General features: G+C 32.5%; 1 protein-coding gene across 4 annotated transcripts in view; it reads left to right on the top strand.

Moving 5' to 3' along the window:
* Positions 1-15,091, top strand: part of LOC138710388 (uncharacterized) — a 92,684-nt gene that overhangs the window by 29,837 nt on the left and 47,756 nt on the right. For all 4 annotated transcript variants that reach the window (XM_069841271.1, XM_069841270.1, XM_069841272.1 and 1 more), the window contains exon 3: positions 8,164-8,265. In XM_069841271.1, coding sequence (XP_069697372.1) covers positions 8,164-8,265 — 102 coding nt within the window. The remainder of the gene's footprint in view (positions 1-8,163; positions 8,266-15,091) is intronic.

Here is a 15,091-nt window from a genome sequence, read left to right as displayed (position 1 = left end):
AAAACGCTCGAATGAACAAAAATTACAGAGCCATTTTGTATTTCTATTAACCCGTAACGGTAGTAGTTTTACTAAATCTGAAAACAATATGGTTTTGCAAAAGTGATGTATATTCAGCAATATAAAATTTCAATATTATAGAATTATTCATCACTGACGGGAAAAAAAAACAACTGTATTTCATCAATTTTTCAGGACTTAAAAGTGTATGTCCCCCTTAACTAACTTTAAAGTATACATGTTGTCAATATATGCATACTTATTTTCATTACACACCAATATAGGGTTGTTTCCGATCTCTGATAACGAATTTCAATGATATCATGTGTGTCAGGACATCGACAGCTGAATTGATGCGAGAGGTGACAGACCAGTAGTGAATGATTTCATAATCAGAGTGCACGGTGTATCACAGTAGCAATGCCCAAGAAAATCGAGTCTTTTTGGGAGGGGTACATAACAACTCTTTCCGATGCCAAGTACAGTTACGTGAAAAACATAGGAGCCAGCAAAAAACGTGGTTTCGTTATTTCCAAGATAGGCATCTTGTGTGTACCTAATAAGATTGGCAAAGCTCGGATGGGATTAATTCCAGAGTGGAAAAAGCAAGCAAATCCACCCCCGTCACAAGTCGCCGCACCCCACGAGATGATACAAATTAATTATACATCTTGATTACACAACTTTTAACATTCAAACTCAAATGTAACACCCGCAACAACTTCTACATAGGACAGACAGGCAGAACATTTCAAACACGTTACAAAGAACACATCACAGCCATAAAAAATTACAAAACACCTCCACATATTCAGAACACATCACAAATACCAACCACACCTACAGAGACATCAACACAGACATGGAAATACTGCACATCCAACCAAAAAGCCAGAAACTCAACACACTAGAACAATATGAAATATACAGACACACGAAAATACATCCCAACGATATTCTCAACACACAACTCAATTTCAAAACACATACACTCTTGACTCTACACTACGAACGCAACCTCATAGGAAACAAGAGGCGCCAAGACCAACAACGACCAGTTCTGAAGATGACCGAAAATAAGTGGAAACGTGTTAACAAGGTACGTTAAAATTTAACACAAGAAAGTCTTATCATACATATTCCGAAACAAATTAATTATCATTTGTAAATGTACATATTTTTTAACATTCATGATTATACCTCTCGAATCTGGAATCTTCTTCCCGCCGATATTAGAATCTGTAGGACGGTATCGCCTTTCAAAATTAAAATGCACAATTACCTAATTCAACAGTCATAGTAAATTACATTCGCTCTAAAATGTAATACTTACAAGGAATAATTAATAAAATTTGATTTTTCTACTAGTCTAATTAATTGACTCTCTCTTCATATGTTGAACAGTGATTATATTTAAATATATAAATAATTGTATTTTTACTTCATAAATGATAGTCCTAAGTAATTATTTTTACATTTCTAATATATTCAGCTTAACTGGTAACTTAGATAAGTTTCAATAACAGTATTTCACATTATTATTATTATTATTATTATTATTATTATTATTATTATTATTATTATTATTATTATTATTAATGCACTTGTATTAATTGTAGATGTCGTTGAGTGTAAGAGAAGGCCTTAACTCTGCCAAGTAAAATAAAATAAATTATTATTATTATTATTATTATTATTATTATTATTATTATTATTATTATTACATAATCAATTAGAAAACAAGCAACTCTGAATCACTACCCTCCCGATGCATGAGTGACGTCACAATATGGCTGCTTTGAAATACGGTGATATAGAACGGATATTTGCATTATTAATAGAACAGTATAGCATGATTTCAGTAGATAAGGCACTATTTGTTGTAAATAATATAAGTAGTATCTTCTTATTGTAGTATTCTTTATGAGAGTGTAATAGTGAAAATAGGATATTTTAGTGTACATAGTGTAAATAGCTGTAAGATATTGACTACTTTCAAAAGCCGATTGACAGAATGATTTTCGTGTCTAGAATATGATCTTTCTTCAAATGTTACTTCTGTAGAATATTTATTTTTAATATATTAATTTTCCTTCATTATATTAATAATTCTTTCGATCCAAATTGTCTTATATAACACTAAATTTTTCTTTTTTTAACTCTCTAGAAATTCATGTAATTAAACTCATTACATTTTGCTTTTATTATTATTATTATTATTATTATTATTATTATTATTATTATTATTATCACATTTTCCTATATTGATGTTATTTATTATTATATTTGATATGTATTTTTATACTGGTTGAGTGGAAGCTGCCAGTACCAGTAAAAATAAATCAAATAAATAAATCAACAAATAATTTAAATTGTAGGAAAGATCATAGTATCAATCTTCATCACTAGAATGCATTTTCAACAGCCTCAATAGAACGTCAACTGTAGAACAAACAAGATACATGTGTTCCCTCATATCACCTGTGCCACACGCTAACATGACGTCAAGCCAATATCGTCTATGAAAAACTAACCTCATCTCCGTAACGCTCTTGGACAGAATACGGTCCCTTGTCTGGTGCAAGTCAAACAGATTACATTCCATTTCACTGTTAGTGTGGTGTACAGAAGAATATATTATTGGGTTTGAATTTCTACCTCCACCTATTACATAATTTGAAAATTTGAATGCGTTCTGGAAGGATCTGTTAATATAATTATTTTAAATTATCCTCAAATGTAACATCTCTCCCTTCACTTTTCTACTAAACTTGATATACTATCTCAGATGATAAAGATACTATACAACAGCAAAGAAGCAGAAGCGGAATCCGGCTTGAATCCACCTCAATTCAATTTAAAACAAAAATTTAGTATCACAATAATGTAAAAAAGATAGGGAAAAATGGGAAGAAAATAGGAATAGGTGAAATAGAGAAAATAGAAGTAGAAACATCAAAACGACGCGAAGAAGAGAAAAAAGAAAGGGAAAAAATGGGAGAAAAATAAATAGAAGTTTTATTTCATCATTCGTTACGCTATCCACGACGTAAAAATCTCCCCACCAAAAAGTCACATCAGAGACGATTTCTGGAAAGTTTTCGAATGATTAAATAGAAATTTTGAACGTATTATTTTATTTTTCGATATATTCTAAAAATAGCTTTTCTGAATCACGATTTTGTGGCATTACGAAGCTGATTTTATAACTTCTAGATTAATTCCGATTCACTTCAATGATCACCTTTCACTTATAATTGAGTGGCTCAGTGCCAGAGTTGCCTAAGCCACAACTACACTGAAAAAAGTTATTGCAGTCTAAACTTAGACGTCTTTTTTTTTTAATTATATGTTCTCAATTGGAAATTATTTCTCCTTTGCTATAATCTAATATTTATCTAGTACATGTACTGTGCCTCACATATAAATGATAACCTGCAGTCATTTTATGCAGAAATCAGAAGCTTAAAAATGTGTGTGTTAGACAACTCTTGCATTGAGCCACTCAATTTTAGATTTAAAGAGGTAGACGAAGGCAAGTGCCAGAGAATTCTTCAATTACAAGCAGTTACAGTTACGTCGGCAACACTGTAATTAACTGTCAAACGGAGGCCTACTATCCAGGACATGTGTTTGTGCTAATGTCGATTTTCAATGTAAATTAATGTTACAATATAAGTGTGTGTCGAGGGAATTATGTTCGCGGTCGTAACAAACGTTAATTGTTGATGTATTATAAACTAAATGCTTGTTGGCGATAAAAACAAGACAATAAATGAAAATATGCCTGCAGCCTTTAGCAATGTTTACGGTTATTATTAATAATGACAAAGTGATTGACAATTCTTCTAAATATTAAATATTGTGTAAACTACATTTTTATAGTCTTACTTGTGGTTTGTGCTGTATCATAATTCTAGCCAAATTGTTGGATCTCGCCTCCTATATCAATAAAGTTACGCCGTTCATTTTCAAGTTCATTGTAAACAGCTGTTTTGTGATCCCATAAATAATGTTGCAGTTTTGTTGAAGATTCGGAATGCCTGCTATACGTCAGAACTACAGTCACTTTGTTGGTTTTCAAGGTTTATTTGTTAGTATTATTCCTTTTGTAATAAATTAGTTATAAACATGTTTCTTTTCACTTCGTATTTACAGGATTAAAAATTGGCACATATTTAATATATAATTATGTTTTGTTACGTATTATGTTGAAGGTATGTTTCTTCATTTTTTATAGATCTTTATACTTGGCCTATTTAAAATTATATTTTAAAAAATTCATAACAAATAATTTAGGATAACAGTATTGTTATGGTGACTGGCGAGGTTAAAACTAAAACTGGCTTCCTGGGCATCTGAAATATTTATAGAAAAACACGACAGATAATCATATGAAATTAAAATGTATATGATATCCTAGACCTTTCACGTGAGAGGTGAAACAACATAAGGCGGCAAAGCATTGTCAATTTACTAGCCACATATGGTTATTTGATTGGAATAGGGTACTGCGAAAGTACGTCGTTATTTTATTTATTTTTGGTGCAAGTACCATTTCCCTGGTACCATCAATAAAAACACGTATGCTTTTAATGTTTTAAAGTTGTAAGCGGCTCTATGCAAGTACTTACGCGGTATTCTGAAACTCAAATAAAATCCCATTTCGCATTCCGTAATAAATTACATACGGTACATCAATACACAGAATCTTGATCATATGCACTTAGTTTTGTATCAATTAATGTCGAAAATGTACATGTGACAACGAAATCAAAGCGCTAAAACGTCAAACGTCACGCCTTTATTTCGCCTCCGTCCGCCTCCACTCAGCGTTGCCAAACCTACTCATACTCCGGCATGTAACTGAAGATGGCTCTGCAAGTGCCCTTCCGCTTTATCTTCGTTCTTAGAAAGATTATAAACCAATAGGTATTAACCGTAAAATGTATAGTTGTAGTACGAACATCACTTATTAAACTATCTCGAAAAAGTTTTGTTAGCATGAAATTTATTGGTCCAAAGAAAAAAAAAACCGTTTTTGTAAACAGATCACATGCACAATCAAACATTGTACTATGAAAATAATGAGTTCAACTGCCATGACCAGTAGAAAGTAAGAACTTCTAAATACGACGTGTACATCGATAAAATATTACCCAATTAGGGATATTTTGTTTGATACCAATCTCTTGATTCTTGTCTCGCCACTTTCGCACGTTCCATCATTACCACAGATAGCCACATCAATCTAAAAAGGCAGATGTTTACGTTAGTACCTGTACACAGTAGTTTGTGTAACTTATCGTTCGTTTGCCAAGACAGGCATACAAACTTTCGAAACTTTCCGATTTCATCTTATTCTATCATCTTCACGACAACCACTCTTATCTTCTTTCTTTGTCACCCAAAGAGAGATCGTAACTCTGACCTATATAATGAATTACAGTGATTAAAATATTTCATGGGGATATCAAATTTAAGACAAAATACCTACTTATGGCACTTATTACTATATTTCACAAGTTGTATTTGGGGTCGATGATTGAGCTGCAAAATTTCACCTATATTTTTTCATTAGTTGTTCGTTTGAAATTCTTCGTTCTATTTCCTTATTTTTGCAATAATGTTTCTCTTCTATTTCTTCCTCTGCAGGTCTATTAATTAAGTTTTCGACCACATTTTCCGTTTTGTACCGATTTTTTATATGTGTATTAAAATTTTCACAGCCTGCAATCTAGTCCATGTTCTCATATTACGGAGCAATAACATCCTTTTCCGTCTAATCCCCTTTTGCTTTTGATATTTCACTCAATTATCATTTAAAGTACTTCGTACTTTCTCTTGTACATGATGTGTCCTAAGTATGCGATTTTTTTTTATAATGTTATTGTCAGTATTTCTCGCCTTCATTGATTAGTTTAAAACATTTTTTTACACATTGTCAATATCTTTGTTAATTAGTTTGAAACCTTTTCTTTATTATGATTATTATTATCAATATTTCTCATCTTCATTAATTAGTTTGAAATCTTTCCTTATTTTTAACAATTATTGTCAGTATTTCTCGTCTTCATTGATTAGTTTAAAACCTTTTCTCTTTTATAAATTGTCAGTATTTCTCATCTTTGTTAATTAGTATAAAGCCTTTTCTTTATTATAATAATTATTATCAATATTTCTCGTCTTCATTATTAAGGTTTAAATCTCATTTATTGTCAGCATTTCTTGTCTTAATTGATTAATTTAAAACCTTTTCTTTTTTTATAAATTGTCAGCATTTCTCGTCATCATTGATTAGTTTAAAGCCTTTTCTTTTTTATAAATTGTCAGCATTTCTCGTCTTCATTTATTAGTTTAAAGCCTTATCTTTTTTATAAATTGTCAGCATTTCTCGTCTTCATTGATTAGTTTAAAATCTTTTCTCTTTTATAAATTGTCAGTATTTCTCATCTTTGTTAATTAGTTTAAAGCCTTTTCTTTATTATAATTATTATTATCAATATTTCTCGTCTTCATTATTAAGTTTTAAATCTTATTTATTGTCAGTATTTCTCATCTTCATTGATTAGTTTAAAGCCTTTTCTTTTTTATAAATATTGTCAGCATTTCTCGTCTTTATTGATTAATTTAAAACTTTTCTTTTTTATAAATTGTCAGCATTTCTCGTCTTCATTGATTAGTTTAAAGCCTTATCTTTTTTTATAAATTGTCAGCATATCTGGTCTTCATTGATTAGTTTAAAGCCTTTTCTTTTTATAAATTGTCAGAATTTCTGGTCTTCATTGATTAGTTTAAAACCTTATCTTTTTTTTATAAATTGCCAGCATAACTCGTCTTCATTGATTAGTTTAAATCCTTTTCTTTTTTATAAATTGTCAGCATTTCTCGTCTTCATTGATTAGTTTAGAACCTTTTCTTTTTTATAAATTGTCAGCATTTCTCGTCTTCATTGATTAGTTTAAAGCCTTTTCTTTTTTATAAATTGTCAGCATTTCTCGTCTTCATTGATTAGTTTAAAGCCTTTTCTTTTTTATAAATTGTCAGCATTTCTCGTCTTCATTGATTAGTTTAAAGGCTTTCCTTTTTTATCAATTGTCAGTATTTCTCGTCTTCATTGATTAGTTTAAAGCCCTTTCTTTTTTATAAATTGTCAGCATTTCTCGTCTTCATTGATTAGTTTAAAACCTTTTCTTTTTTATAAATTGTCAGTATCTTTGTTAAATACCGTAGTTTAAAACCTTTTCTTTATTATAACAATTATTATCAATATTTCTCGTCTTCATTGATTAGTTTAAAGCCCTTTCTTTTTTATAAATTGTCAGCATTTCTCGTCTTCATTGATTAGTTTAAAACCTTTTCTTTTTTATAAATTGTCAGTATCTTTGTTAAATACCGTAGTTTAAAACCTTTTCTTTATTATAACAATTATTATCAATATTTCTCGTCTTCATTAATTAGTTTCAAATCTTTTTTTTTATAATTATTGTCATATTTCTAGTCTTTATTAATTAGTTTGAAATGTTTTATTTTTTTAATAATTATTGTCAATATTTCTCGTCTTCATTGATTATTTTAAAACCTCTTCTTGTTTATAATTATTGTCAATATTTCTCATCTTTATCAATTAGTTCAGAACCTTTTATTTTTATAATTACTCGTCTTTATAAATTAAAACTTCTTTGTTGGTCATGTATAGATACTTCGTAAACAAAATTTCACATTCATATAACGAATTCAGTTATTGTCTGGCATCCTTGCTTAACTCCCCTACATACATCATATTACTCGCTATGTTGAAAACTTATCCTACGATCTTAATCTGGGCTCTTTGATCCTGAGTTGTATAGATTTTTTTATTTAACGAATATCGTTCTGACTACGTCAATTCTTCAAAGAATATTCACAAGTCTGTGATGCTGCACCCAGTCGAAGATCTTCGTGTAATCTATCAAAGACAAGCCTACATTTTTCCTCTGACCATTGCATTTTTGTACTAGATCTGCATTGCAACTAATGCCTCTTTTGTACTAAACCCCTGCCTGAATGCAAATTGCGAATCATAGTTTCCTCACATTCCTCCATTCGTACTACAGAAGTATTTATTTTGAAAGGAATCGTTTTATTTACCGAGTAGTTTTAAAGTATTTGTCCATTTTCCAGGTAACGCAGTTGCTTGACCAAGACTTGAAGGACAGAGTCAGACGACAAACTCATCAAAGAAGCCGCAGTCTGATATCTCTTCTCTCGGACTACATCGCAGAGGTATGAAATATATTTCTGCACCATCATTTTTAGAAAATAGTAAAAAAAAAAAATGAGAGTGACTATACAGAATGAACCGTAACTAATGTCATTTATTCTGGTAGATGATTCCATTAATAAAGGTCAAATATCAAGTCAAATAACATTCTCCTATGTCATTAATAGTTTTCCAGAAAAACTTTAATTTTAAAATACATGAATTGTGTGTTCCTGCAACGCTGTAAGCTGTAGGGAGTGCACATTAAGTTATTGTGTTGCTCTAAACAATCCTTCCACCTGACTCATTTTGTATATAAGAGTGGGAGATCATTTCCATGTGCATTGTTTTTTTTTTAAATCGTAAGAAATAATTTAGATGATAAGTTACACCATTTAATTTTCGTGTTTAAACTGTGTTACAGACCAAGAATGAGCAATCCTCATTTCACGTTAAACAAAACACTTGGGAAATTTAAAATAAACTCTAAAACTTTATTTTACCACAAAAAAGGCCCGGTACTCAATTTTATAGAAGGCTGAATTAACATTAGCTGTTCTGGAATTTTTGGCAACGAGAAAATCCCGTCACCACCCGGAATTGAACCCAGGATCTTCTAGTCCATAGCCAGTTGCTATTCTAAGTTAGTTATTGCGAATAGCTATTTGTACTTAAATTTAACCGGTTTGTTTTGAAAGCAAAGTTATATAACGGCAATGTAAGAGGAGATTATAATTATTATTATTATTGTTATTATTGCTATTGCTATTATTATTATTATTATTATTATTATTATTATTATTATTATTATTATTATTATTATTATTATTATTTATTAGTGTTCATACAACTGAAATATATCACATTTAATGTATTTTATGAAATCGATTAACACTGTATTATTAACCTAACATGTGTGTTTTATCTTTAAATTACTATTACTATTATTATTATTATTATTCTCCTTGTCCTTCTTCTTCTTCTTCTTATTATTATTATTATTATTATTATTATTATTATTATTATTATTATTATTATTATTATTATTATTATTATTATTACCATTAAGAGAGAAGGCATTGGAGTGAGCTAATACCACAGTCTAGTATATACAGTCACGAAGTTCAATACATAGTAAATATGCATCCATAGATAGTTGCTTACCACTAGGATCGCTACTATCGCCTCATTACAGACAATGCGAAATAGTACTGGCACAGTCTATTGTTCCTAGCACCCTCACAACTCAAGCTTCGTGACTGTATATACTAGACTGTGCTAATACACTGGCTCGTACACCACTGTGGAGTACTCTAATGGTTAGCATGCCTGACCGTGAAACCGTGGCCCGGGTTCAATTTCCGGTTGAGGTTTTTTCCGAGGTTTTCTCCAACCCATTAAAAGAAAATGCTGGATAACTTTCGGCATTAGATCCTGGACTCATTTCACTGGTATTATCATCTTCATCTCATTCAGAAGCTAGATAACCTTAGCAGTTAATAAAACGTCGTAAAATAGCCAATTGAAAAATACACTGACTCCAAACTAGGCGCATTCTCACCCATACCAACTAAATGTGTTAAGGTTCCCTGTATGTCCAGGTTCCATGTAGCAGTCTCACATATCCACAGACCAACCTCCTCCGCACTTCGCCAGCTGATGATCTGATAAATGCTATGAGAGAGGACAGGATGATTTTAATGCCTAACGTCGAGAAATGGGACAACCTTGACAAAAATCCAGACTGTGATCTTGTCTGTCACAAGTTTTACAATACATTTTCAAATTAAAAATCCCAGACCTAACCTGGTACCAAACCAGGACTGTCAAGTACCAGGCTGATAGTGTATATCACGAAGCCACCGCAGGGCTTCGATGGAACAGTTACGTCTGCTTCAGTGAGCGATTCATTGAATGCTGGATCTACGAATAAATGCAAAATTATTGTGCCCTAGTATCATCAAGTTACTTATCATTTAGCTTTCCGTCGACTTGAGAAGAACGAACACATCCTCAATTCGTTATATGAAGAACAATGTAGGAAGTAAGTTAATGCATCATTTTCAAGCAAGGCTTTCCCCACTTAAAAGAAAAACCAATTAAATGTTTTAAAAGGTTTTTATTTCAAGAAGACCGTCAAGCCAAAATTTTTGTAAGAAAGTTCCCAAATATCCAAATATGATACATACAAGTATAACATGTCTAGCACATGCTTGTCATAAAATTGAAGAAGAAGTTAGGGAACAATTTCCAGACATCGATAAATTGATATCCAATGTTAAAAAAAGTGTTTGTTAAGGCTCCTGGCCGTGTGTAAAAAATTAAACAATTGTGACCCGGAGTGCCTATCCCACCACATCCAGTTATTAATAGATAGGAATCTTGGTTAAACGCTTGTAATTATTACAGTGAAAATTTTGACTGTGAAAAATGTGATCCAGTCATTTGACTCAAACGTTGCAGTGCAATCTGCCAAACTATTTTTAAAGATCCCATTGTAAAACAACAATTAATACAAATTAAGTTTTGGAAAGTTGCCTGCTTATATTGAGGTTTTAGAAACACTTGGTGCTGAACTAGTTGATCAGATCAATGGAAAATATTGTAAAAGCACTAAATCGCTGGGAAGACTAAACAATTCAGCGCGTGTCTAAAAAGCTTAGTTGTCTCATGATTGATACCTTGTTTGCGACACTTATGAGTCCACATCTGTGGAGTAACGGTCAGTGCGTCTGGCCGTGAAACCAGGTGGCCCGGGTTCGATTCCCGGTCGGGGCAAGTTACCTGGTTGAGGTTTTTCCGGGGTTTTCCCTCAACCCAATATGAGCAAATGCTGGGTAACTTTCGGTGCTGGACCCCGGACTCATTTCACCGGCATTATCACCTTCATCTCATTCAGACGCTAAATAACCTAAGATGTTGATAAAGCGTCGTAAAATAACCTACAGAAAAAAAAGACACTTATGAGGTTCCAACTAGTGTACGAGAAAAAGAAATTGGCTGGACCATTGGCTACAAAAAAAAAACTTCCTACTGAAAGATGCACTGCACAGTGAACGGGAGAAGAGTTCCAGGCAGAAGAAGATATCAGATGATAGACAACATTAAGATACATGGACCATGTGCGGAGACTAAGATAAAGGCGGAAGGTAGGAAAGATTGCAGTACACTGCAGACCCAGCTTTTTTCATATATTATACACAATTCAACGCTCAGCATTTTCATCACAATACGAATTCATTCATAACTACTTTTCTCTATTTTCCTTATGGAACCACTAAGTTTATCTTTCTATTGGCTTACTGCTTTCACGCAATGACTTTGTTTTCTCTACATGCAAGTAGCCCAAGGACATCCCCTTTTCATTCCTCCACGTGGAGATCTTTCCAATATTCTCCTTGATAATCTCCGTTTCGACACTCTTTCGACAACTTTGTTTTTGTTGAAGGAAATGTATTTTTAAATCAAGTGCAGTTACGATTTTCTCGTCTACAGTGCGAAGTGTTGTTGTTTAGTTAACTCTCCGAAGACAGATGATACCAATAAGTCACCACTTATGAGACAACTAGGCCAGGAGATAATAATAATAATAATAATAATAATAATAATAATAATAATAATAATAATAATCTTATAACCTTATTCCTTTGCTCTGGTCGTGCTGGAGAATCAGTCCCATTCCGAGGCTTACTGTTAGGTTTCGTAACAAGCTGTTTTTTTACGGTGATGGGTTGTTAGCCCTTCGCCCAACCTCCAAGCTGGAGGACCACCCTTATCGGCTGTCCACGACTGGGATGTTCTATGGGCAGGAATTGCTAGGATTTGGCTCTCCTGTGACCTGGTGTTTAGATTGTGATTGGAGGATAAGTAGTTAAACCGGGAACGAAGATAATTTGGAGTAGGAGTGTGGAGAACTCGAAACAGAAGAGAGATGAAGTTACAGGAGAATGGAGAAAGTTACACAACGCAGAACTGCACGCATTGTATACTTCACCTGACATAATTAGGAACATTAAATCCAGACGTTTGAGATGGGCAGGGCAAGTAACACGTACGGGCGAATCCAGAAATGCATATAGAGTGTTAGTTGGGAGGCCGGAGGGAAAAATACCTTTGGGGGGGGGGGCCGAAACGTAGATGGGAAGATAATATTAAAATGGATTTGAGGGAGGTAGGATATGATGGTAGAGACTGGATTAATCTTGCTCAGGATAGGAGCCAATGGTGGGCTTATGTGAGGGCGGCAATGAACCTCCGGGTTCCTTAAAAGCCAGTAAGTAAGTAATAATAATAATTGTTTATTTTAACTGGCAGAGTTAAGGCCATTCGGCTTTCTCTTCCACTCAACCAGTATGACAGAAAATTAGTACAATGCTGTGAATATAACATAATTAATACAATACAATACAATTCAAAGCAATACAATACTACAATACAAGACAATATAATACATAATTAATGTAATACAATGGCAATTCTTTTCATTTTCACAACACCAATAAAATAATTATGTAATAATAATAATAATAATAATAATAATAATAATAATAATAATAATAATAATAATAATAATAATAATAATAGCTATAGTAATGATAGTCATACCTAAATTAAATTAAATTACTAAACTCGATCATAATTTTAACTTCAATTTGACTGCGCCCGTAAGAAATCGTTTAGCCTTTTCTTGAAAGTGGTTATTGTCTGGCAGCCCCTAATCTTGTGATGTAGAGAATTCCATTCACGGGGGACTGAGACAGTAAAAAGGATGAATAGTGGGATATTCTATGGGCAGGAACTGCTAGGATTTGGCTCTCCTGTGACCTGGTGTTTAGATTGTGATTGGAGAGTAAGTAGTTAAACCGGGAACGAAGATAATTTGGAGTAGGAGTGTGGAGAACTCGAAACAGAAGAGAGAGGGAATGAAGTGTTCTACGGTCACTAAGTTGCATCCAACTAAGTTGCAGCCAATGGAGTAGGGTGGCCAGTTCTTTTCCCCCTCCATTACATACATCGCCTACTAGCTACATATTACACTATACTTGTTATTTTTTTTTTTTTTTTTTTAAAGATGGGACATGACATGAGCGTTGCGATCGGAAAAACAACTGAATGTCACATATCGTGGTAGGTCTGTTGCTATGGTAACAACAGTTGAGTTGCCAAACTTAGGCTACACTTCTCACGTGACGAGTGCTTAATAGCTCTCCTGGCGACATCTATTGTACACACAATGTTAGCATTGGTACGTTTCGTTTTTGATTCTCTGTCGATTTTTGTATTGTTTTCTTACCTTCGCGTCAATTGTCAACTCGAAGTGGAATGCAACTGTTTTAATAAAAATGAAACTCAATCAACAAAGCCTTCTTGACTAGTAACCGTCAACAGAGTTCAATGAAGATTCCATAGTTGGTACAAATCATAACAAGAAAACAGCTAATCATGAAACACTACTGCCATCTAGCGTAATGTTGAGATCGTACAATAATACATTTAAAGACAGTTGTCTTTTCGTAAGTCAATTAATATTTGATTATATTGGAGTACCTTGTTACTTCTAACCTTTATATACTCTCTTCTAATCGTGTAATGGTCAATTAAATCCCACTCGAGTTTTGATTTTCTCTAGATAAATCTCCTCGTGTTCCACTCGCAGATTTATCGATAAAATCAAAACCTCTGGTGAGATTACTCTTGACTATTACACTCTTACTACGTCATACTACTTTTGACCAATAAAACGGTACGAAAGGACGTATTTCAACCAATCATGGCTGCTTATCGCACAATTTTATCGCGTCCCTAGCATTTGTTTCTTTGTTTGTCAACATTTGAAACTGCGCTGGTCTGGACGTCAAAAAGAAAATATATATATATATATATATATATATATATATATATATATATATATATACATACATAAAATTACAAACCACTCCAGTCGATGCACAGCAGTTTCAAATATGACTCGCATTGGCATTCAAGAACAAGAATGAATAAAAATCACTTATCATACCTATGCATCTTCTGATATCCGATTTACAAATAAATGAAGAGCACCATTCGGAAATCCTGAATAAGTTAAATACACCATGTAGGCCTAAATCAACGAGTTCCACTTCTATTACGCACACGTCCAATATAACATCAATTGAACCACCAACCACATTCAAATTTGAAAATTGTACATTCAATAATTATTCCTTTTAAAATTATTCATGTTTATTTTTTATGTCATCGTCGTTAATTAAAACTTTTCTAACACTTGTGTATATTAGTTAGGTTATGTTATAGCTTCTGCTATATGATATTATGGATAGTCACGTATCAGAGATTGTTTAATATTAAGATTTATTGAAAATCATCTGTCAAGTGACGTTGATTACTGGGATCAGGATAATTGAAGTGGAATGAAACTGTCTTAATAAAAATGAAACTGAATCAACAAAGCCTTCTTGACTAATAACATTGCCATCGTGTATAGATCTCGACGAGAAGGCATTGTTCACTACAGCCATCTAGCATGCATCTAGAATAATATTTGTAATGTTGAGTTGGTACAATAATATATTTGAAGACAGTTGTATTTTCGTAAGTCAATATTTTATTGTATTGGAGTACTTCGTTACTTCTAATCTTTATATACTTTCTTCTAATCGTGTAATAGTCAATTAAATCCCACTCGAATTTTGATTTTCTCTAGATAAATCAAAACGTCTAGTGAGATTACTGTTGATAATATCGTCTTTAATTTATATTGATACCGTGTGTTTATCGAATGCTTTTTCAGTTTCTTTCTTGAAATAAAACTTCTCAAAATCTAAAATAATTAAATACGATTATAACTGA

The sequence above is a fragment of the Periplaneta americana genome, chromosome 12 (assembly GCF_040183065.1).
Source record: "Periplaneta americana isolate PAMFEO1 chromosome 12, P.americana_PAMFEO1_priV1, whole genome shotgun sequence".
Taxonomy (NCBI): Eukaryota; Metazoa; Arthropoda; class Insecta; order Blattodea; family Blattidae; genus Periplaneta; species Periplaneta americana.
The sequence above is the reverse complement of the archived record's forward strand: the minus strand, read 5'-3'. Positions and strand labels throughout refer to the sequence as shown.